This window comes from Equus asinus, chromosome 7 (genome assembly GCF_041296235.1).
Source record: "Equus asinus isolate D_3611 breed Donkey chromosome 7, EquAss-T2T_v2, whole genome shotgun sequence".
Lineage (NCBI taxonomy): Eukaryota > Metazoa > Chordata > Mammalia > Perissodactyla > Equidae > Equus > Equus asinus.
Genome location: NC_091796.1, coordinates 15,448,572 through 15,472,627, shown reverse-complemented (window position 1 = coordinate 15,472,627; position 24,056 = coordinate 15,448,572). Strand labels below are relative to the sequence as shown.

The 24,056-nt window shown below is 36.6% G+C and overlaps 2 protein-coding genes across 30 annotated transcripts in view; one reads left to right on the top strand and one right to left on the bottom strand.

Moving 5' to 3' along the window:
* PIGN (phosphatidylinositol glycan anchor biosynthesis class N) overlaps nt 1–2,876 on the bottom strand; it is a 186,163-nt gene extending 183,287 nt beyond the window's left edge. For 5 of the 15 annotated variants that reach the window (XM_070512918.1, XM_070512922.1, XM_070512921.1 and 2 more), the window contains exons 1-2: nt 2,673–2,844; nt 290–439 (exon numbers count right to left, since the gene is read on the bottom strand). The gene's annotated coding sequence lies outside the window, so the exon portion shown is untranslated. Of the gene's footprint in view, nt 1–289; nt 440–2,523 lie in introns of all 15 variants that reach the window. The other 10 variants (XR_011504380.1, XM_070512920.1, XR_011504382.1 and 7 more) reach the window with 9 other exon arrangements.
* Nucleotides 2,877–3,071: 195 nt separating this feature from the next.
* RELCH (RAB11 binding and LisH domain, coiled-coil and HEAT repeat containing) overlaps nt 3,072–24,056 on the top strand; it is a 121,474-nt gene continuing 100,489 nt past the window's right edge. For 7 of the 15 annotated variants that reach the window (XR_011504378.1, XM_070512912.1, XM_070512910.1 and 4 more), the window contains exons 1-2: nt 3,072–3,842; nt 5,486–5,599. Coding sequence is in view for 13 of the 15 variants with exons in the window: in XM_070512912.1 (XP_070369013.1) it covers nt 3,314–3,842; nt 5,486–5,599 (643 nt within the window). In the remaining 2 variants the exon portion in view is untranslated. The remainder of the gene's footprint in view (nt 3,843–5,485; nt 5,600–24,056) is intronic. The other 8 variants (XR_011504379.1, XM_070512914.1, XM_044774816.2 and 5 more) reach the window with 2 other exon arrangements.

The following is a 24,056-nucleotide window of genomic DNA, read 5'->3' as shown; positions in this document are numbered from 1 at the left end:
TTTTATTTTGATTAAAATGATTGACGTACTTGGGGGGAAAAGCAATCTTTTACATTTTCATCACTAAGATACAAACTTTAATGATTAACCTGATTATTTAATGAAACATTAGCTGTAAAGACCTAGATTAATGCAAATCTTGCTAAGTAGAAAGAACAATTCGCAACAATGTTAATAATAAATTACTATAAGTAGATATCAGCAACTATTAATATTCTAGTATGTGTTACTTCAACATTTTTAATTGATAAGTAAACCTCTATGCATTGTGGAAAAGAAAAGTACTTACTGAGAAGCCCAGCCAGTTGAATTGTTATTGGCTTGGAAGGTCACATAAACAAGTCCATGATTATAGGCTGTGAAGTAGAATCAGGAAACTACACATTCATATAGGAAGCCAATGATGGAAGAACTTCTACATGGAACTTCTTACAACTCTCTGAGGAAACATATTTTAATTTTTTTTTAATTTTTTTTTTTGAGGAAGATTAGCCCTGAGCTAACTGCTGCCAATTCTCCTCTTTTTTGTTGAGGAAGACTGGCCCTGAGCTAACATCCATGCCCATCTTCCTCTACTTTATATGTGGGAAGCCTGCACAGCATAGCTTGCCAAGCGGTGCCATGTCCGTACCCGGGATCCAAACCAGCCAACCCCAGGCCACTGAAGCAGAATGTGCACACTTAACCACTGTGCCACTGGGCCAGCCCCTGAGGAAACATATTTTAAATCTATTTTCAACTTATGTTTTAGAAGTCAGACCCTAAATTAAAGATATTCCCTTTAGGCCCTACTAACTTAATTGTCTTTTCTGACTTTAGCTGCTAAACAGTTGATATTTGTTTTATTTTTAAAAACCTGTCAAAGATTCTCAATATATACTAATATTGCATTAATTAATAACTGACTATAATAACCATTTCTTGTGTACTAGGTACCAGCACTGTGACAAGCACATTCCTAATTCTGTATCCTTTCATTATCCCCTTGACAGATGAATGGGAGCGAGGCTGAGAGAAGTTAAGTAACTTTTTTAAGGTCTCACAGCAAATAATTGGTAGAACTGGGATATGAACTTTAGGCTCTTCTACCTGATAATCACAATCCTCTTCAGGGACCCCGAGTGCAGGATTCTTCTAAAACTCCCCATTACAGACATGAAAATATTGTATATAAGCAATCCATTTCTAACCATGCCCTTTCCATGCCATTCACTAATCCCTCCCATTCCTCCATTCCAGAAATTGGTTCCATTTTCAATCTCTCTGGTAAATTAATTACAATAAGGATCAGCAATCCTTTTTGCTAAGAAATATGTAACAGGATACACCATTGGCTATTTTACACTATATTCCTAAGATCAGGGATTTTTTTTCATGTTTTTCTTCAAGATACAGCACAGAAAAATATTTAGAATTCCAACATTAGGAGCTAATGTTTTATAAAAAATATTTCAAATTCTTAGTATTAACAATGCCCAAAAAAATTTCTCACAGAAACAAAACAAAAAACCCAAGCCTCATTAAAATGAAAATTTTAGTTTACTGAGCCTGGGTAAACTGAAATGAAAGCCCACACTTAACTGTTGGCATCTCTTTACAGGTAAACCAATAACCTGACCTATGTTATATAAGAATGCTCTATTTTTACTTTCCACAGAGCTAAAAGAGATACTTTACGGCTTCAATGTAAATGTAACTTACCTGATAACATAATTACTACTACCTATTTATTTTGGTGCTTAAAGAAAGCTATACAGAAAGAAAGTAAATCTTTCTTGCAAAAGTGACAATTTATGTGTGAAGAAAATAGAAGCTCTTAGGAATAGCACGCTAGTACTGTTGACCAGATAGTAACATTCCCTTTACCAGCCCGGATGTAATCAAGGAATGACATAAATGATAAATGTTGAACTTCCAAACTTAGTATACTTACTATATGTGCTAACGTTTGAAAAAGGCAATCAAAACTGTCTAAAGCAACCAAGTTTTAAAATAAGGTTCCACGGTCAATACCTTAATTCCAGCCTAAATGGACAAGTCAGAAAGGCTGGAAGGCATAAGAATAGCTTTGGACATAAGAGAACCGATTTTGGTTCCTTTTATACTTATTGTTGGAATTGACTTGACCAGGTCATTGAACGTCTTTAGGCTTAAGCTTACGTATCTCTCTACCGATGGAACTGCATTTGATACTTTGAAAGGTCCCTGTTGTGCAAATTGTATATTAAATACTAAGTGTTTACTGAGCCCCTAATGGTCTGTTATCCAAGTTGAGGCTATCAGGGTATTCACAGATCCAAACAAATCCAAACCTCAGAGTCCCATTTTGCATTTATTCTCTCCACCTCCCAGACCCCACGCCACCCCGCCCCGCCCGCCCCGCCCTTTTAGAGTATTAACTCGGCGCCCAGAAGGCGCTCTCCCAAAGCGCAGGAAGCCAATGCTGTCGCCAGGCCTCCAGGGCGAGCAGGCACAGGGCCGGGAAGGGAAAGAAGAGAACGGAAGCTAAATTCTGACTCCTACCCTGGGCACCTGCTACACGTGCGGAGAAATGTCACCAATTGGCAGCAAACAGCAAGAGAAAGTGAAGCGCGCTAGGGCACCGCGCGCCCGCGGGAATGAGGTCAGTTTCGGTGCCACCGCGCCTCTGTGCACTGGTCCCCGGGCTTTACCTGGGGCTTCTCAGGGTCACGCCTTATCTCGAGAATGAAGCCTTCTGGGCGCGAAGACAGGATCCCGCTCTCAGGGAGAGTTACCCCCTGACCCCTGAAAGGATAGCCAAGAGAATGTTGCTAAACCACCTTCATAACCGCTCCAAGGAAACCGCGGAACGCCGTGACGCCTACCTGCCCAGCGGCTGCTATCGCGATAATCCCAGGTCCAGCCCTCCGGAACGCCAGCCCCCTCCCTCCTCTCTCAGCCAATCAAACAGGAGTGGAGGCGGGGTTTTGCCTTGGAGCGTGGAGCTGGGCCCTCCGTCTTTGCTTGCTGGTGTTAAGAATGGGCGTGGCTGGGGCGTGGCTGGGGCGGAGCTGGGGCGGGAGAGGGGCAGGACGCGCGCCATTTCTCGCGAGACTAGAGACCAGGAAGACGCCTGCAGAGCCCGGCTGCTGGTGCAGCAGCGCCTGAGGCAGCGGGTGCTGCTGCATCCGGAGGTTCTGCCTCCCAGCCTACGCCTGGTCTCCGGGTGGGCAGACGGGACGTGGCCAGGCCAGGGCTGTGGAGGTGTGCAGTGGCTGCTGAGGCTTAGGGGGGATTCAGGCTGCGGCCTGTCAGCCAGCCAGGGAGGCGCCCATACTCCTGACAGAATAAGATGGCGGCGATGGCGCCTGGAGGTAGTGGCAGTGGTGGTGGCGGCGTGAATCCGTTCCTCAGCGATTCAGACGAGGACGACGATGAGGTAGCGGCGACCGAGGAGCGGCGGGCAGGACTTCGGCTGGGTTCCGGGGGCGGCCTAGATCCTGGCTCTGCAGACTCGCTATCGCCCCAGGATCCCGTGGCCTTAGGGAGCAGTGCGCGGTCAGGGCTCCCTGGGGAGGCGGCGGCAGCTGCGGTGGCCCTGGGGGGCGGCGGGGAGACCCCGGGCCGATTGTCCATTGATGCGATCGCGGCTCAGCTGTTGCGCGATCAGTACTTGCTGACCGCCCTGGAGCTGCACACCGAGCTGTTAGAGAGCGGCCGCGAGCTGCCTCGGCTGCGCGACTACTTCTCCAATCCTGGCAACTTCGAGAGGCAGAGTGGGACCCCGCCGGGGATGGGGGCTCCGGGGATCCCTGGAGCAGCCGGCGTGGGAGGCGCAGGAGGTCGGGAGCCGAGTACGACGTCGGGCGGGGGACAGCTCAGTAAGTGAACGCAGCCTGTCACTCGGGCAGGGTGGTTGGGATAGTGGGGGAGGGTTTATTTCTGGGCGGGTACTGATATTAGGAACGTTTAGAGGGAGAGAGTTGGAGAGGGTGGGGGTCTTTGCGGTGGACGCAAAAGTATTTGGCAGTGACTGTTCTGTCTGCCTGCCTCCAACCCTTGGCTGCAGTTGCACTTTCTCCTGGCTCCCTTATTGGTGTCGGTATCTATAAAATATCCAGGGTTTCTAGTTCACTGGCTTTTACGGGACTCCAGAAGGCTTGCAAACTGGCTTATCGCTTTCATCTTTTTCCGTTTTCCTCCAATCTCCTGAATCACCACTACCAGGAAATAGTGCCTCTTAAAAAGCTCGCAGTAATTCTTTGACTCAAAGTCAAGAGAGAGTAAAGACGAGGAAGTGTTGTTGCTGTCTGCGCAAAGCCAGATCCAGTAAAGACTCTTTGTCTTTGGGATGACTTTCTTACTCAAACATTGGGTTTTCTGTTGCATAAAATATGTTCTGTTTAAATAAAGTTAATTCAATTTCGGTGTCTTAATTTCAGTAGTTTCCAAAATTACAGGAAATCTGAGGAGCAGGGCAGGAAATTCTACCTGCAGTCTGTCTCGTGCTCCCACCACCTCGCAGGCTTTTTTTCTCTGCAGAAGTTAGGAATTTACTTTTTTACCTTGTTATAATCATTTTTGTCAGTATAGAGTAATCGTTTACTCCATTCATCGTATGTTTATAAGCGTTTTTATGGCTTGGAAACGTACGGCCATCAGGAAGTATACTGGATTCCCAGTATCCTCTTTTGGGAGGCAGCTTGGATTTTCCTTTACTGATGGTATGAGATGTTTTAGTGTGTTATATGAGGCCAACCGGAATTTACTGACAAATGTTAAATATACAATTTTAAAATTGTATACTAAATGGTTATTTTTTTGTGTCTATACTTTTGGATTGTGCCAGAGACTTACATTGCCAAACTTAGATGTAGTGAAAGTGCAGAGAGCATTTTCTAGCAAGATGAATCCTAAGCGGATTTCCCTCTTGGATGTGGAATTTTCTCAGTAGGTATAACTTGCTTACTCAATGTGTAGGATAATTTCTTAGGAAGAGATTTTCTCATTGCTGGCCTTTAAGACTGTAAAATGTAACAGCAGTGTAACAAAATTGTGATGTGGTTGGGCTTTTTTGTTTGTTTGAAGATTTCTAAATTATCTAATAATGATTTTCACCTGACAAGCTGTACTACTTCCTCAGACCCGCCTCAAATGGCATCTTTGTAAGCGCTTCCCACACTCTCCATGCTTAGGTAGTTGGCTGGTTCTTTAATTGTGCTACTTTCAAACCTCAGCCATAGCCTTTAACTCTGTTTTGATTTGTTGACAAAATTATTTTTCTCCATTAGATAGTCACTTCTTGAAGGACATCTTTAATATTCTTCACACTTTGTACAGTCCCTGGCCTATTGTTGAACATAACTCAATTGCATCTGCTCTATTTTTCTACTCTATTGATATAATGAAATGGGTTATTCCTTATTCTGTTTAGTCTAAAAGACTTTCTTAACCTTTCAGCCTGCCTTATTACGGTTTGATATCATTGTTTATAGTGAAAATTTCTCTTAAAAACTTTTTGTAGGGGCCAGCCCGTTGGCGCAGCGGTTAGGTTCACACGTTCTGCTTCGGCGGCCCAGGGTTTGCCGGTTCGGATCCCGGGTGCGGACCTACGCACCGCTTGTCAACCCATGCTGTGGTAGGCATCCCACATATAAAGTAGAGGAAGATGGGCACAGATGTTAGCTCAGGGCCAGTCTTCCTCAGCAAAAAAGAGGAGGATTGGTGGCAGATGTTAGCTCAGGGCTAATCTTCCTCAAAAAACAACAACTTTTTGTATGGAAATAGTTATATTTATAATTTAACTCTTTAAATGTTTTAGCAGTGTAACAGAGTAAAAATTGACTTCTCAATGCCTTTGCATTATCCATCTTTATAGTTTCTTGAAATTCCAAGTCTTGTGATCAGAATATATTAACTACAGTCAGATATTCGTGTGCACCTGTGCTTTTCTATCATCCTCATTATTTGGATATGTTTTAAGTACTGGAGATATAGATATAGGTATAATATATTTTCAAGTTAATGAAAAGCAAATGAGCAATAGAGAAAAAATCAAACTTATCCATCATCCTGCCAATGGTATTTGCCTTTCATGTCTTTTCTATGTATATATTTTAAAAAGCAAGAATTGGATTAAGCTGTTTTGTATAACTTTATATTGTTTAACAGGCAATATAATTTTTACCATCAACTTTGATGTAAAATTGCATACAATAAAATGTACATTTTAAGTGTACAGTTTGAGGAGTTTTGAAAAGTGAATCACTACTACAATTAAAATATACAATGGTTTTATTGTCCACAGAATTCCGTCATATTTCTTTGCCTCCGCTATCCCCAGTCCCACCTTTAGACCATCACTGATCATTATAGAACAGGATTTCTCAACCTGGGCCTGGGTACTATTGAAATGTTGGGCCTGATAATTCTTTGTTGTGGCTACTGTCCTGTGCAATCTAGAATGTTTAACAGCATCCCTGGCCTCTCTGTCCACTAGATGCCAGTAGCAACCACCCCTCCCCCATCCTCCAAGTTGTGACAACCAAAAGTGTCTCCAACATTGTCCAGGGAAGGGGAGGGCAAAATTTCCCCAACTGAGAACCACTTCTATGCTTAAGTTTTGCCTGTCCTAAAATTTCATATAAATGGGATCGTGGAGCATATATTCTTTTCTGTCTGGCTTCTTTTGCTCAGCATAATGTTTTTGAAATTCATCTTTGTTTTTGTCTGTATTAGTAGTTCATTCCTTTTTTGGTTTATCCTTTTATCTGTAGTTAGACATTTGTGTTTTTCCAGTTTTGAGCTATATGAATAAAATCCATGAATATGCTTGTACAAATTTTGCATGGACATGTTTTCATTTCTTTTGGGTAACACCTAGGAAAGGAATTGGTCGGTCATATAGTTAATATGTATTTAAGTTTATGAGAAACTGTCAAACTGTTTTCCAAAGTGGTTATACCATTTAAAATTCCCATCACCAGTGTATGACAGTTCTAATTTATATACATCCCCCAAACACTTGGTAGTTTCAGGCTTTTTATTTAACTCATTCTTGTGAGGGTATTCTGGTATCTCATTGTGGTTTTCATTTTCATTTCCCTGGGAACTAGTGATGCTGAACTCCTTCTGAGCTTTTTGCGATTAGTATAGCTTCCCCTTTTTTGGTCTCATTATTGAATTGTAGTTCTTTGTATATTCTGGACCCAGGTTCTTTATCAATATGTGTTTTGCAAATATTTTCGCCCAGTATGGTTGCCTTTTCATTTTATTTTTAACAATGTACCTGATGAACAAAAGTTTTTCATTTCGTCAAATCCAATTAATCAATTTTTTTCCGTAATGATTCATGCTTTGTGTGTCCTATATAAGAAATATTTGCCTATCTCAAGGTTACAAAACTTTTCTCCTATATTTTCTTCTAGAAATTTTATAGTTTTAGCATTTACATTTAGGTCTATGATGGCAGGACTGCATTTTAATAAGGTATCATAAAAAGAAGAAATATTTCTGAAATATTCCTCCTATAAATGTGCAGACATTTATAGCAAAAAACTTTGTTTAGTACAGTTTAAGTACAAATGCATTGTATATGTCAGAATATCAATGCCTGCAAATGTCTTAATCCGGTTAGAAAATAGATAAATGCTAAAATAAAACTGTAAAACTGCACATAGTACAATGTTTTGAAGATTTTGATGAAGCTCCTGATCACACAAATTATATTTTGGGAATTATAAGGATGAATCTTTCTCTAATACTGGACAACTGCCTGTTTTTAAAGATCCTCTATATTCAATTCTAGCATCTTAATTGTTGTTAGTTGGGTTATGATTTTATAACAATAAGAACTTTTTGGTTGATCATAAATAGTATAAAAATTGGTAGTATAGATTATCTAAAACAAATTATTTTGATCTGTTTTTATATATATTTTGTTTCTGTCTGATCTGAACATTTATAGTACTTAAGAATAATTGTATAATCTAAAGTAGTTTCCTTTATTTAATGAAGTCTAAAAAAATTTAATTTCACAAGATTTACTGAATTATTTATGTAAAAGTCTGTTGATGGGGCCAGCCCTGTGGCCGAGTGGTTAAATTCGAGTACGCTGCTTCGGCAGCCTAGGGTTTCCCTGCTTAGGATCCTAGGCACAGACGTGGCACCACTCATCAGGCCATGCTGAGGTGGCGTCCCACATGCTACAACTAGAAGCACCCACAACTAAAAATACACAACTATGTACCGGGGAGATTTGGGGAGAAAAAGGAAAAATAAAATCTTTAAAAGTCTGTTGACTTAGGTTAATACTATAGTATAGTAATGCTTTTAAAATACTTTGAGAAGTCTTTGTATTGTAATCTTTTTTTCTTTACTAAAAAAGTAATCCATATTTATAAAAGATTCATTATCAAAAGAATTACAGCTATAAGTTTTATGTTTTCAGTAGTAGAATTTCTACTAACTGAATGAAATTGCTTTTAAGAAATGCTCTAAGGAAGTCTCATTGTTTGATAAATTGTTATACCATCATTGCAATGTTCCTACTAGATCTACTTGATGAACTAATTAGATCTTTTGTATTTAATATTACTTGTTTGAATATGCACATATACATTATTTATATGTTTTCCCTCGTATTTTTGCCAGTCAAGCCAGAATAACTACCATTTAGTAATTGTTTTGTTTTTCAATTAGATTGCAAGATAAAAATTGTGACGGTGTCATCAATGAACACTGAGCAGATTGTGGTATCTTAGCCAGAGGAATGCTGGTTCCACTTGAAGCCTTAGAGTTCTAATCAAAATTGAACTGTAATTTCCTAGGATAAGCCCAGTTTTTTGTTTAGTAGAGACAGTAGGTGGTCAAATGGGGAAGACAAATAACTTAAACCTTTCAGTGATGGATTTCTTTTGTTCTGTATATACCAAGCCTTCAAATTTTCGTAAGGCAGCTTGTCAGGAGGCAGTCATTTATGATTGAATGTGATAATTTCACTTGTGAGCCTGCAGCCTTCTTGAGTCATCTTCCTCCTTTTTAAAATTTTCTGTTTCATGATCCTACTTATCTTTTCTTAGAACTCTCAAAGAGTACCTCTCTCACTGTGCTCAGTGTTCTGTTTTTAGTATCACCACTGCTAAGATGTCGTGATTACAATCCTCCGAAGTTCCCATCTCTTCTACTTTATGAAGTAGTCCCTCCCTGTTAGGTTGGAATTGCGTTTAGTGTTCCCTCCAGCTTCTGAGAGACAAAATATCAACAAAATATTTCTACAATGTATCAAGCTGACTGCTTTTAGCTGAATGAGACTTTCCACTATTGTCTGGATCGTATGAATTCCTAAATTTATCTGTTGCATAACTCATTTTTCTTGCTTATGCCTTTTGCAGTAGTTTCAAAATTATTATTAATTCTTGCGGAAATTTAGTTAGATATTTTCACTGCCCAGCACAGTGACTTAAATATAGTTGGTATCCAATATTTTACAATAATCAATGTATTTATGAAATTGTGTGATCAGTTAAGGATTGTAAGGAAGGATGTTTCATGTATGTCCTTGAGCTTATGTTCTTGATGGAGAGGCAAGAGTAACGCATGAAAGAACTATAGAATAGTCTTCCGCGATACAGATAATAGTGTAAACATTCAGATATGGAAAAATCATTGTCAATTGTAGTAATCAAATGGCTCTTGTGAAGAAAGTAAAATTTAAATTTGACCCTCAAGGACAGGTGAAATTTTGAATAAATGGTAACTTTATTGTTTGGCCATATTTAACTCTTTGTCCTGAGTGAGAAAAAGTAAAAGGAAGTGAGGGTAAAGAAAAGATAGTATTTATTTTTTATTTTGCCTTGTTTAAAATATCTGGGAACATCCTTACCATTATCTGGCTCTCTGCTTAATAAAGTGATTCCATTTGGGTAGTTATAAAAATACAGTATGACATTTCAAGCCATTGTGGTACTTTGGCTAAAAGGAAGCAAGATAGGGGTATTAATCAGGGAAAACAGACCTTATTTCTGTCAAAAATTAAAATTACACGTTCTGTTTTTCAAACAAGACAGTTAGGGATGATCTCTAGAATGTATGCTTGTTTGTTTTTTAAAAAGCTTGGTTAGAAAAACCTTCCAGAATTGATATAATTTTCATTTTGTTTAATATTTTTAGGTCAAAAACTAAATTTGGTTAATGTGTTTTTATATAGCTTTTAACTGTTCCCTGCCCCCTTGTTTTATGATGATCAACCACCTTGGTCTAAAAATACAATCTTCTATCTAAATTACAAATATCAGTTGAGAGAGGTTGTTTAATATTTTTATAAATATTAACTAAGTTTGGTTAATGTGTTTTATATAACTTTTAACTGTTCCCCGCCCCCTTGTTTTATGATGATCAACCACCTTGGTCTAAAAATACAATCTTTTATCTAAATTACAAGTATCAGTTGAGAGAGGTCTTAAATATTAACAGCCGGTTTTTTTCTTATAGGTAGCTGTTTTTACTGGCGTCTACCTATAAGGACTGTGAGATTTGATGATAAATTATGGTTTCTAAATTATTTATACTAAAAACATACTTGTTATTTAACTAAATAGTGTTTTGCTCATTGGTCATATTTTGAACACTGCCTCTTTGATTGACTTTTTGGGGATTTGCATTAGTTTGTGGTTGATCTACTTCAGTCCCTTATCGTATGAGTATTTGTTTCAATATTTCAATTGACCTTTTTGAGATATAATTGACATGTAACATTTTATTAATTTTAGGTGTATAACCTAATGATTTCATATATGTATATATTGTGAAATGATTGCCACAAGTTTAGTTAACATCCATCACCACACATAGTTACACTTTTTTTTCTTGTGATGAGAACTTTTAAGATCTACTCTCGTAGCAACTTTCAAATATACAATACAGTATTATTAACTATAGTCACCATGCTGTACATTACATCCTCAAGACTTATTATCTTATGACTGGAAGTTACTACCTGCACTTAACTTGTGAACTGGTTGCTGGCCCCTTTTCACTGAAATGTGGGACACTGATGACTCTCTAATTTCACATATATGTATAGTTTCTACAAACTAAGGAAATCTGCACAGGAAAATCTGAACAAGTTGAGTGTAAATTGGTTAATTTACTTTAAATATAGATTTCTGAAGAATGAATACCCAGTGCAATTAATACAGCAATGGTATTTACTAGGATTCAACCGAAGATAACACTTAACTACAGCAGGCTCAAGAAGAATGTCCTAGAACTGGTATGTTTGGATTATAGCGAGATACGTGACATCTCTCATGTTGGTGTGAACAAAATAGAGAAATATGGGCTTGGTAAGACTTCTGTGGAAAGGTATGTAACTGATAAAACAATAGTAGTTATGTCCCAGTCCACACCAGCTACATTTTGAACTTGTTTGAAGACCGCTGGACTTGTGCTAGTGTCTCGTCTTCGGTTCTGCCTCTGCTACTTACCACCTCTGTCACTTGGGTAAATCACTTAACCTTCTGAGCCTTCTTTTTCTGTGTAAAGGAGAGTAATAATTTCTGTCCACTACTAGTCATAGGGTTTTAATGAAGTTCACATGAGAGTATGTATGTGAAAGGGCTTCAGAAACTCATTTTATAATTGCTTCTTTCTTTTATAAGGAAAGATATGAAGCAATGAAGGAAGACTAAGTCGGATTTGCTGATGGTGAAATATCAAAAAAGATAGATGATGTAACAATAGTAATTCATAGGGTTAAACTGAGCTAATGGATAGATGGTGTCCTAATTAAAATAATAGCACTTCCACCATATTTTTGCATACTGCTTAAACCATATTTCTAACTAAAAAAGAAATAGTTTAAAAAACAGATACTAGGAACTTCTGTACTTGAAATTCACATGAAAATTTGATAGTATTTCTATTTGGGTAGCCACTGTAAATAAGATCAAAGTCTGCTGATTTTAAAGGAAAAAGATAACATAGTATAGTGAGTTAAGAGCACAGAGTTTGAAATGAGACTACCTGGCTTAGATCCTGTTTCCGCCACTTTTTTTACCCTTGTGACCTTGAAGAAGTTACTTAATCTCTCTATGCCTCAGTTTTCTCACATAAAACCTGGGGATAATAGTACCTACATCATAGGGCTGCTCTGAGAGTCTCAGTTTTCTCACATAAAACCTGGGGATAATAGTACCTACATCATAGGGCTGCTCTGAGAGCCTGATGAGTTACTATTTATTAAGTCATTGGCAGTAAGTCTACATAACTGGAAAGTAAATTGTTAAAAGGCAAACATTGTTAGGATTTTGTAATGGTTCAGTAAATCTTCTACTATATACTTAATGGATTGTATTTTATATCTTTAAAGGCATTGTACAGACAGTTTTACAGATATTTTAATTACCTTCATGTAAGTTATGTTTTAACTATTAATTTCTTCATTTTGAGTTCTTAGGCAATGGTTAGTTACACAATTTTATAATTAACTGATGGGCAGAAAAGGAGATTTGTCTTTATTTGGATCTTAATATTTTTAAATAATCAATATACATTACCATTTACAGAACAAATACTTTAAAAGCAAGAGAAGAGAGGTGCACAAATTGAGCTGAGGAACAGAATACAGACTAGAAACAAACTCAGTGAGTCTTGTTATAGGAAAAAGAGTGTCAGGTCAGTGGGGGAAGGGGAAACTATTCAATAAATGATTTTTCTCCCTCTGCACAGAAATTAAATTATTTCTTTGTCTCCTACCACATATACACACACACACACACACACAGACCAAAACAAAGTCTCCAAATGAATTAAAATACTAAATGTGGGGAATAGAACTTGAAAACTTTTTGAAGAAAATATTAAAACATATTTGTGACCTTGAGATAAGGATTTCTTAGGACATACAAATCACAGCTTTTAAAAAGGTTGATAAATTTGTATCAAAATTAAAATTCCGGTATGTAAAAAGATAAGATAAACAAAGTAAAAGACAAGTCGTAGACTAGGAGAACATATTTGCCACATATATAACAGTCAAAAAGTATTTCAAATATAGAATACCTACAAATGACTAAGAAAAAGAAAAATAACCTAATGAAAAATAGGTGAAGAATATAGATAATTCAAAAAGAAACAAGCCAATGAAAGGATGCTCAAATTCACTAGTTATCAGGGAAATGCATTTCACAACACCCAATTTTTTTGGCAAAAATGAAGATTTAGTATACAATGCTTAGTATTGCCTGAAATATAGAGGAAGCAGGCCCTCTCGTGGTACCTGTAGAAATGTTGATAGAACTGCTTTGAAGAATATTTCGACACAATCTAGTAAAGTTGGAGATGTGCACACCCTTCAACCCAATTTTTTCCGCATAGAAGTATATATCTGGAGCTCACGAGTGTGTGAAACAAGGCGTGTACAAAGATACCCACTTTATAACAGCAGAACATTGGAAACAATCCTTTTGGCCATACAGAATGGAAAAAATAGTTATGCTGTGTTCATAAAATGGAAACTTAGCAGCCATTAATCAAATCTCAGATCTGTTGTACCGCATTACATATGGTATGATACCATTATGTACATTTTCAAACACATAAAATAATACCGTATATTATTCATGGGTACTTATCTATGTGTGTTACAAGTATAAAAACATCAACTGGAGTCACACAAATCCATTACTGTGATTGCTTTTGAGGAGGGAAAATTAAGGACATGAACTTTTTCTCTAAGATGGTATTTCTTTTTAAATTTTGAAATTTATGTGAAAAATGTTAACAGTTTGTATCGGATGGTGCTTATATGGTGGTGTCCTTTGCACTTTTCTTTTTGAAAAACAAAGCAGTATATACTGGGCTTTGTGAAAATTTGCATGTAATTAATTCTGGCAAAACAAAGAAAATTTGTAATAGGAATTTGACTTCACTGTTCCACCATTAATTGGCACCTAATCCCATAATCTGTGCAGTGTGAACAGAATTTGGTGTTTTTATGACATGAAACACCGTCTTCTCTCAGGTATGTGAACACAAAGATTCTATTTTGCCTGATAAGTTATTTCTTCATATGCATCTGGCATATGTCTACCTTTCTTGTTATCTTATATTGAATATCAGTGTCTTATATCATCTTCTAATTAAATTTGCACAAAATAACAGTAAAAAAAATGTCATTCTTTGTTCACAAACTATTGGTACAAAGGTACGAGTTATCTATTCTCGATCTCCTGTTGCCATTTGTAACCTTGAGGATCAGTTTTGTTTGGAAGGGAAATCTTCAGGTAATAATTCTTAGTATAATGTTGACACAGATCTCTTTTAGAATATATTTAGCATGTTTCAAGTGAACAGAATGATTTTATACCATTATCTTTCTAGAGCATTGGATGAGGTGTCTTGTAAAGATTCTGTATATGTGTGTGAAAGTAGAATTACCATTGGAAAAGCACCTAGCAACAGTCTTAAAGTTTCTAATTTTTCTACTCAGGAGTAGCTCCTTGTTATAGACTTTCTTTACAGTCATGGTTAAAATTGAAGCTTTTTTTTTCCTTCAGGGATAGATGTGTGAGTAAGGAGAGTTGACCAAAGAATGTAATGTGGAATGATAAGAGTTATGAATCTATCACCAAAATCTCTAGTTACATTTTGTTGTTCTTAATGATCAATATTTGCATTTTGTACTCTTTAATAAGTCACAATAGTAAGAATACTGATTTTAATTTTTTGTTTATTTATTTTTTTGCTGAGGAAGATTTGCCCTGAGCTAACATCTGTGCCAATCTGCCTCTGTTTTTCAGTACGTGGGCCACCAGCACAGCATGGCCGCTAACAGAGCAGTGTAGGTCCATGTCCAGGAACCAAACCCAGGTCACCAAAGCAAAGTGTGCTGAACTTTACCAGTAGGCCACAGGGGCTGGCCCAAGAATACTGATTTTTGTCTTCTAAACCTTTACATAACATGTCCATATCAAAAAGGTAGCCCGTATTGATAGGTGATTTTTTGATCTATCATCTCACTGGACTCTTGCTAACAGATTTTTTCTACAAGCAACATTGTCTCCTGAGTGTAATTTTGATAAAAATATGTGTGACACAAAGGTTAGAAGGTAAAATGTATACTCATACACTGTTGATAAGATACTCTTTTGAGAGTAATTTGGCAGTTATCTATCACATTTTAAAAATACATGTTCTTTAATCTCCAGTTCCATTTCTATAATATATTATAGACCTGCTTATTTGCATTAAAAAAATTAAATCAAGTTTTTAAAAGATATAATTTACAAGTAAAGATATTGAAGATTGACAACAACTTAAATGTCCAACAGTAAGGGGTTGGTTAATTAAAACAGAACAATCTCTATATGCTGATGTGGAATGATCACCAAATTATATTATAAATTGAATAAATTAGGATGGAGCTAGTATGTAAATCTTTCCATTTATGCACAGAGAGGGAAAGATTTGCATATGCCTAGCGTATTTTAAAAGGCTACATAGAAAAGAGTCTAAACAATGATTGTTGCTGCAGAGGAGGATTGCTGACTGGGAGATGGGCAAGGGCTTGCTTTTTCTTTGTATGCCTTTTTATATTTTACCACATATCCTGTCTTAAGTGGCAGTACTGGGATTCCGACCCAGATCACTAAGTCTGCACTCTTTCCATTGCACCACAACCAGTGCCTTAAGTTGACTTGAAAACACAGCTCAGCATAAGTTCTCAGGTCTTTTTGGTATATGATCAGGCAAAGTATCTTAATAATTCATTCAGAGTACATCTTATTAACTCAGAGTAGCCAATCTTCTTAATGCAGAAGGCAGGTCAGGTAGTACAAAATTGATCATTTAAAAAATAAAGTGACAAACTATAGTACCACACTAAGGCAGAGGTGAATGAGCTGCCTAGAGCTTCACTTAATTTCATCGAGGTGTCCATACTACACAGCACTGAATCCAAACCAGGGTGTGCATATCCAGCGTGTGTTTGTAGGATATCGGGTCTGTAGACCAGGATCGAGTAAGCCTGGAATTAGAGCCGAATACAGTCACCAATTGTTCTTCTGAATGAAATAATCTTACAAGTCTGAATTAGTTTGTACCCTTTTTCAATCTTGAAGCTTTGCTGCCTAGTTACATCTAAGTTTCTGGGTCTAGTCATGGAGCATGACTAAGCCTCAAGGAGGAGGAGACCGCAGTTGCAGTCAAGGGTGTACCCTTCTTCCTGAGTTTCCCACCTATTATGTCAAAAATCCCCAGCAGTCAGAAATGCTGTTCATTTGTTTTTGAAACCAGTTGGTCCTGTTGTAGGTAAATAAGATTGCTCAAGGTAGTGTCATCATGTTTTCTGTTATTTCTGACCCCCTGTCAGTTCTCTGCTTCTGTGCTGCCTTAGTTCAGGCCTTTAGCTCACATCTAGACCGTCAGTGTTAGCCTTATAACTGGTTCTTTTCTTTCATCCTTATTCTTACCTGATTTTAAAAGCAATTATTCATTCATGTCACTCCAGCTAAAACCTTTTAAAATTGCTTTCTCTTGTCCAAAGCAACTTTTCCAGCCCTTTTTTATTATCAAAATTATTTATTATGGGGGCTGCCTGGTGGCATACTTTTTAAGTTTGCACACTCTGCTTCAGCAACCCAGGGTTCCTGGGTTCGGATCCCAGGCACAGACCTAGCACCACTTGTCAGGCCACGCTGTGGTGGCATCCCATGTAAAGTGGAGGAAGATTGGTACAGGTGTTAGTTCAGCACCAGTCTCCCTCACAAAAAAAAAAAAACAAAATAAATTATATTTTACAGAAAAAGAATTTATAAACCTGTTTAGGAATTTAATTTTTTCTCATTTTTACATAGTGTATGATAAAAATGACTAAAATATTTTTTGTGAATATTTATAATCAAGTTTTCCCTATAATTTTGTTTCTTCCTTCCTTTTCAACCATATTGTCCATATACAAAACCTTTGTTGTACTAACATTGTTTACTCAGTGTTCCTTGAACATATTTTTTATTTCCCTGACTCAGTGCCTTTGTCCATATTATTTTTCCTTCTCTTGGAATGCTTATTCTCCTTCCTCCTTTTCTTCTTTCCAGATCCTCTGTATCCTTAAAGGAAGGTTTGATTCATGTTCCTTCCTCTCCCTGAAGCTCCTCCAGCCATAGTGAGCTCTAAATCCTCTGCACTTGCGGCATTTTTTTGTCTGTTCCACTTATGGAAATTAATTATACAGAGACAGAGTAGTTGTTTAATAAATGTTTAGTTGAATTAACTAACCAATACTCTTTACCACTCAGCAGCTGGTCAATTTTTCTGATGCATTTAGTTTTTAAAGTTCTATATGATTTGCATAAAACATACCTTTTCAAGAATCTGAGAGTAGTTTTTTTAACTATTGTAAAAGTACATTCTGTCATGAGGACTAAAATATTAAATGTAAATATAAAAAGGACTACTTTCATATGTGATTTACAAAATCTATCTGCATGCCTTATGGTCACACTTTGTAATGGATTTGGTTCTCAGCTTAATAGAAATTATATACAGGCAGGTTTTAACAGTTTGCCAACTATGATAAAAGTACCTGATCATTCAGTTTTTGAGTTATAAAGTGAATTATTGAGAAGTTACACAATCCTGGAATTTAAAGAAAGACTTTGTGGTGTACTTCGTATTAGAATATGGTAGCTTATTTCTTAATAAAAGAGGCTAATTTTCCCAAACTTTTTCTCTTTTATATTAGCATATTTAGAAAGGCATTTGCTTGCACTGGAAGAGAATGGTGGCTGAATCTGAAGAAGCATTTTTATCTTAGAGCTGTAATATTACCTGTTATAATGTCTTAATATCCAAAGTACATTTTATTTACAAAATCTGTTATACCTTAGTCCAATCAAAGTTGAAATGACTTCCATAAATATTTTTTTTCTGACGTGAAATAAATTTTAATGAATTAGGAGACTTTTACTTTTATGACATCGTAGTTATTATTTTAAAAGGTATAAGCTTTTTTTCTTGGAAGACATAAAGTTGTTGGCTTGGAACTAAAAAAATATTTAGAATATATTTTTCAATGGCCATAATAACATCAAGTTGAAAATTAAACTGTATGTTTGCTTTCCCTGAGGACTCTCCCTATTGTATAATTGAGTTCTTTGAACCTTTCGGAGAAATAATAATAGTATAATGGAGGAATAATATATAGTGCTCAAAGAGGCTCTAATCTAGGCCTGCACGTATGATTATAAATATTACAAGGAGGAAGAGAAAGAGAGAAATACTTAGAAAACTAACATTAGATGGATACTTAACATAATAAAAAATGTTTACCTGAAATCAACAACCAATATCATACTTAACATTCCATGAAAATCAGGAATAAAACAGTGAGGTCTGGTATCACAACACCCAAATATTGGTTGATAAAAGTTCCTCCTGTTTGATAGTACATGTTTTAATACACATCAAGATATCAGAATAGCTAATGAGCAGTTAAGACATGTGACTAAGAGCAGAGGCCATAGTACTCAGGTGGAGTTTCTGGTCCGGCAGTAATGGCCAGATAAACCAATATATCAGGAAAATCTAGATGTTAGATACATAGACAAAGAATGTGAATAGAGAATTCACACACACACACTCAAAAAAGGTAGATAACCAATATATTTTTTCAAAGAATATTTGAGTTCACCAGGCATCAAGGAGATTATAATTAAGTGATATAATTTTATAGTATGTTAAATTAATGAGATTAAAAATAGTAATACTGAGCAGTGACAACTGCTACTGTATACTGCTGCTGGACTCGGGTTGCTATGTATAATTTTTTTGGAAAGCAGTTTAAGCAATATGTATCAATAGCCTTAATGATATGCAAATTCTTACTATATAAGCTTCATTTTTAAAAAGCAAGATGCAAAATGGTATGTATCCATCCTATTTTTGCAAAAACGTCTACACATACTTAATGGGGCCAGTCCCGTGGTTAACATTCAGCATGCTCCACTCCAGTGGCCCAGGTTCACAGGTTCATATCCCAGGTGCAGACCTGCACCACTCGTCAGCCGTGCTGTGGTGGCAACCCACGTACAAAATAGAGGAAGACTGGCACTGATGTTAGCTCAGGGCTAATCTTCCTCCAGCAAAAAAAAGAGGAGGATTGGCAACAGATGTTAGCTCAGGGCTAGCCTTCCTCCAGCAAAAAAAAAAATGTACACGTACTTAGACATGAGAAAAAGAGGAAAGAGATCAAAAAAGAATATCTAGGAATACTGGGAAAAAATTTAATAATATCTGATCTTATTCCCAATTTTAGTGGGATTAGGATGATTTATCTAGTTTTTTTCTATGTACCTTTATTATAATTTTTTATAATATGTGTGTTTATGTAATAGGAGGGGAAGCTCTTATTTATGGTGCTACAAAACATTGGAGAAAAGCGGTTAGATTAATTTTTTTTAAGAGCTGGAAATTTTAGATACACTATATATAGTGATCCAGGAACTCCATTTTATATTAGTTATTTATCAGGCAAGTGTTTCTTATATATATGTGTGTGTGTCAGTGATTTATTCCAGTCTAGCATTTTATATTTCTACCTGTCTAAAAGATGTTTATGTAAAAGACCTTAGGAAAAGTTTATCTATATTTTGATGAGTATTTTCTTTCTTTTCGTGACTCATTGTCTAGCTTTGGTTAAATTTCAAACGGTGGAAGGAAAACACAAAAAATTTTTTTGTCGTTTAAGACACTAGGAAATAAGAGCTATTTTCCAGTATTACAACTTTTTTTAATTTTTAAATTCTAGAAGTCAGTGGATCCTGACCAGTGTTTAACTGTTTTTTCCCTCTGTACTTCCAAGTTTTTTTTCAACATTTTATTTTGAAAATTTCACAACCTAAAAGAAAGTTGAAAATATTTTTATACCCATTACCCATCACGTAGATTCTACAATTAACATTTTACTATACTTGCTTTGTCTCATACCTATGCATCTCTCCAACCTTTTAATTCTTCCAAAAATCCATCTTTTCATGCATTTCAAATTAAGTTGCAGATATCAGTATACTTTCCTCTAAATACTTTAGCATGCGTATCATTAATTAGAGCTCAATATTTAGAATTCCCTTTTTTTCTTTTGAGGTAAAATTTAAAGATAATGAAATATATGTCTTAAGGTACCATTTGATGAGTTTCAACAAATGAATACACCTGTGATAACCCAAACTCCTCCCATCAATATATAGAACATTACTGTCACCTCACAAAGTTCCTTCATGCTCCTTCCCAGTCAGTCACTTCCTACCCCTTACAAGCCCCTGATTCCAAGAACCAGTATTATGAATTTTTCTACTATAAATTACTATTGCCTGTTGTAAAACTTTATGTAGATGAAATTATACAGTATGTAATCTTGTATAAGCCTTCTTTCATTTGGTGTAAAGCATTGAGATTTACTCATGTTGTTGAATATGTCAGTAGTTTGGTGTTTTTAATTGCTGAGTAGTGTTCCTGAGTTCAGCCTGTTTCTTTTCTTTTTTTTCTTTTTTTTTTTTGCTGAGGAAGACTCACCCTGAGCTAACATCTATTGCCAGTCTTCCCAATCTTCCTCTTTTTGTATGTGGGCCACCATCACAGCGTGGCCACTGACAGACAGGTGGTATAGGTCCACTTCCAAGAACTGAACCTGGGCCACTGAAGTGGAGCACACTGAAGTTAACCACTAGGCCACTGGGGCTGGCCTGAGTTCAACCCATTTTTAATGTGAGCTTTTAAGATTTTGGTGGTTACTATTGTTACTTGATATTCCTTGGCTTATGCCCAAAGGAAATTATGCTGTAATGAGGAGTGCTATGATATTTGGTTTTCTGTCATTATTATTGTTTTGCTGTTTAAAAGTTAATAGCAAGTTGTTATTTATCAGATATAACTAAACTGCAGGGAAATTAGATGCTTCTTTGGATAGAAGCACAGCGTTCTAAGAGGACTGTATGTAGAATTTCACTTAGTTCACCTAAACAGAAACGGTGCATTGATAATGACATAGCTCTGTTTGAAGGGTGGACCATTTCAATTATTGGCATGTACTAAGTGTTTTAAAAGGAAGTGGGGGAACCCTATGTGGAGTTCAAATCTATATTCCTATAACTTGCATTCATTTGTCTAGATTGTGCTTTCTGAACACGAATAATATGTTTCCTTAGGTCAGTATATCAACATTAAGTACTATGTAAAGTAGCACAGTTTAATAAAAGAGTTGACCTAGTGTCTCCTTTGCCCTTTTTTGCATCAGCTAGATATGTCACCTTTAATAAGTATTAGCTTTGATTTCTTTGTTTAAATGAGAATGTTTACATAGTGCTTTCTGTTGAGGAACACTGAAAAATGTAGTGAAAGCTAAGACTCTCCCCACCACCACCATGCACTTAAAACACAGAACCCCTGAAGCCCATCCCTTCACCTTTTGCATCCCGTGTTACAAATTCAATAAATGAAATGTTTAGGAATCATCTTGTTTTCTCTCTTAAACCCACAACCATTCTTTACCAGGATATGTTAATTCTACATCAAAAAATAACCCAAATCTGACGACTGCTTCTCACGTTTCTCCTGTCTCCGTTCTAGTTCAAATCTGATCATCTCTCACCTACGTGACTCTAATAGCCTCTTAACTAATCTCTCGACAAACCACTTTTCTTACATCAGCCAAAATGATTTTCTAAAAACATGTGTTTCTGTTGTTTCCCACTGTACTTGGAATAAAATTCAAACTGTTTACAATGGTTTTCAAATCAATTGCACTGGCCTTTGTTATTCCCCTTGACTCAGGTCTGCCTGAAACTAGTTTGCCTCATTCTGCTCTCACCTTTCCAGAAGGGCTTTCCCTGAGCACGCTAATATTGCACCTGACCTACAACTACCTGCTCTCTGGCCTTGTCTCATTTTCTTTATACCATTTTGATCGTTATCTGATTTTTTTTTTTTTTTTGCTTAATTATTGCTCTCTCTTCCAGTAGAATATTCTCTAAGAACAGAGACCTTGTCAGTCTTGCTGACACAAAATTCCCTGCACTTAAGATGGTGCCTGAAAGAGAGTAACAGGGTATTAAGAATTTTCGGGTATTAGGCGCACTTTAATAAGTCTTACTCTGATTTAAATTTTGAATCTCTATTTCCTTTTATTGTTTCCTATACAGTTAAACAGTCAGAAGTGTTTATAATAACCACCCCAAAAACTTGCAGAATCCTACAACGTCATTGAGTGAGAAGGCAGTCCTGTACTATCTTGGAAGGAGTAGAAAGCTGGGTTAGTGTTTACCCAGGAGGAATCACCCTAAAAGTTGAGTGTTCAACAATAACCAGTTCTGTGTCTGCAAAAGTTAATATAGAAGCAGATTCCTTTGTAAAATTGATTTAATTGATTTTATTTATTTTATTTACAGCCTCGTTCACTCCTGTAAACTGTGATTAGGGGTCCTTTACACCCTAACCTGCCTGACCCCTTGGAGCTTCTGCAGATTATAACCTTACTGTTTACTCCAAATTTGTCCTACAATTTGAAGACTCCACATGCTTGTTTATTTTTTCTCTCAGTTGTTGACTTGGCAGACACTTATTCTTTAGAGCTCAGTTTAAAATGTTTTCTGATTGCAGCTTTCCATGGCCCCATTGAATCTGGGAGTACTGACAGTAAAGTGGGATCTAAGAGACAAGAAATTTCTGATCTGATTGAAAACAAAAAACAACTACATCACAGAGATCTAATGAGAGTTGAGGTGGTTTTTTATAAATTAGTTTTCTCTTTTCCAGTGTTTTACTTTTCTACATAGTGCTTGATCATCTTCTGGCATACTATATCTTCATATATTTTGTTCGCTGCTGTATACACAGTATCTGCAGTAGTACCTGGCACAGAGTAGGTGGTCCATAAATGTTCAGTGAATGAATGAATGATAACTACTCTTTAAAAACTTAAAAACCACGTTTAGCTTGGGGATCATATAAAAACAGGCCTTAGGCCACATGTGGCCCAGGCCTTAGCTGGCCAAACCCTGTTCTGAAGCATTATTCCCCTTAACAAGTGAGTATTATATTTTTATACTACAGAAAGTAAAAATGGAAAGCAGCTTAATGTTTCTCAAAATGTGTTCTGAGTAACATTAGTTCCTTGTGCTAATAATAGTTATTATCCAAAAAGGAATGTAGTGGACAAATGATTTTGGGAAATGTTAGCTTTTGCTTTGCCTAGGATTTCTATGAATCTTTGATATACTGATGTGCACTGTAAATATCTGAAATATCACACACACACACACACACACACACACATCCTCCCCCCCAGCCAAACTCTTCTTAGGAGCATCTTGAGATACAAGGACCTTTGTGAAAAGTATTTAGGAAACTGATTAACTTTATTTTGGCTTCCTTTTAGAAGGATATTGTTGTTGGATATAGAGTTTGAGTTGCAGTTTTTCTCATTGTACTCTGAAGATAATATTCCCTTTTTTGTTAATTAATAGCCTTATTAATTTAGGTATCTTAAAATTCACTCATTTAGACTGTACAGTTCCTTTGCTTTTAGTATATTTATAGAGTTGTGCAGCTATCACCTAATCTAATTCTAGATCATATTCATCACCCCAAAAAGAAATCTCTCACCCATTAGTAGACGTCGCATTCACCTCCACCCTCCAGCTCTAGAAAACTACTAACCTACTTTCTGCCTCTGTAGATTTGCCTGTTTTGTACATTTCTTATAGATAGAATCATACACTATGTGGTTCTTTTGTGACTGGCTTCTTTCACTTAGCATAATATTTTTAAGCTTCATCTGTGTTGTAGCATGTTATCAGTATTTCAGTCCCTTTTATTGCTGAATAACGTTAAATCGTATGGATGTGTATACTACGTTTTATTTCTCCATTCGTCAGTTAACAGGTATTTGGTTGTTTCCATTTTTTTGACGTTATGAATGATGCTGCTATAAACAATCTTCTACCAGATTTTGCGTGGACATATGTTGTCATTTCTTGGCTGGAAGAGGAATTGCTAGGTCATATGGTAACTCTTATGTTTAGCCTTTTGAAGAATTGGCA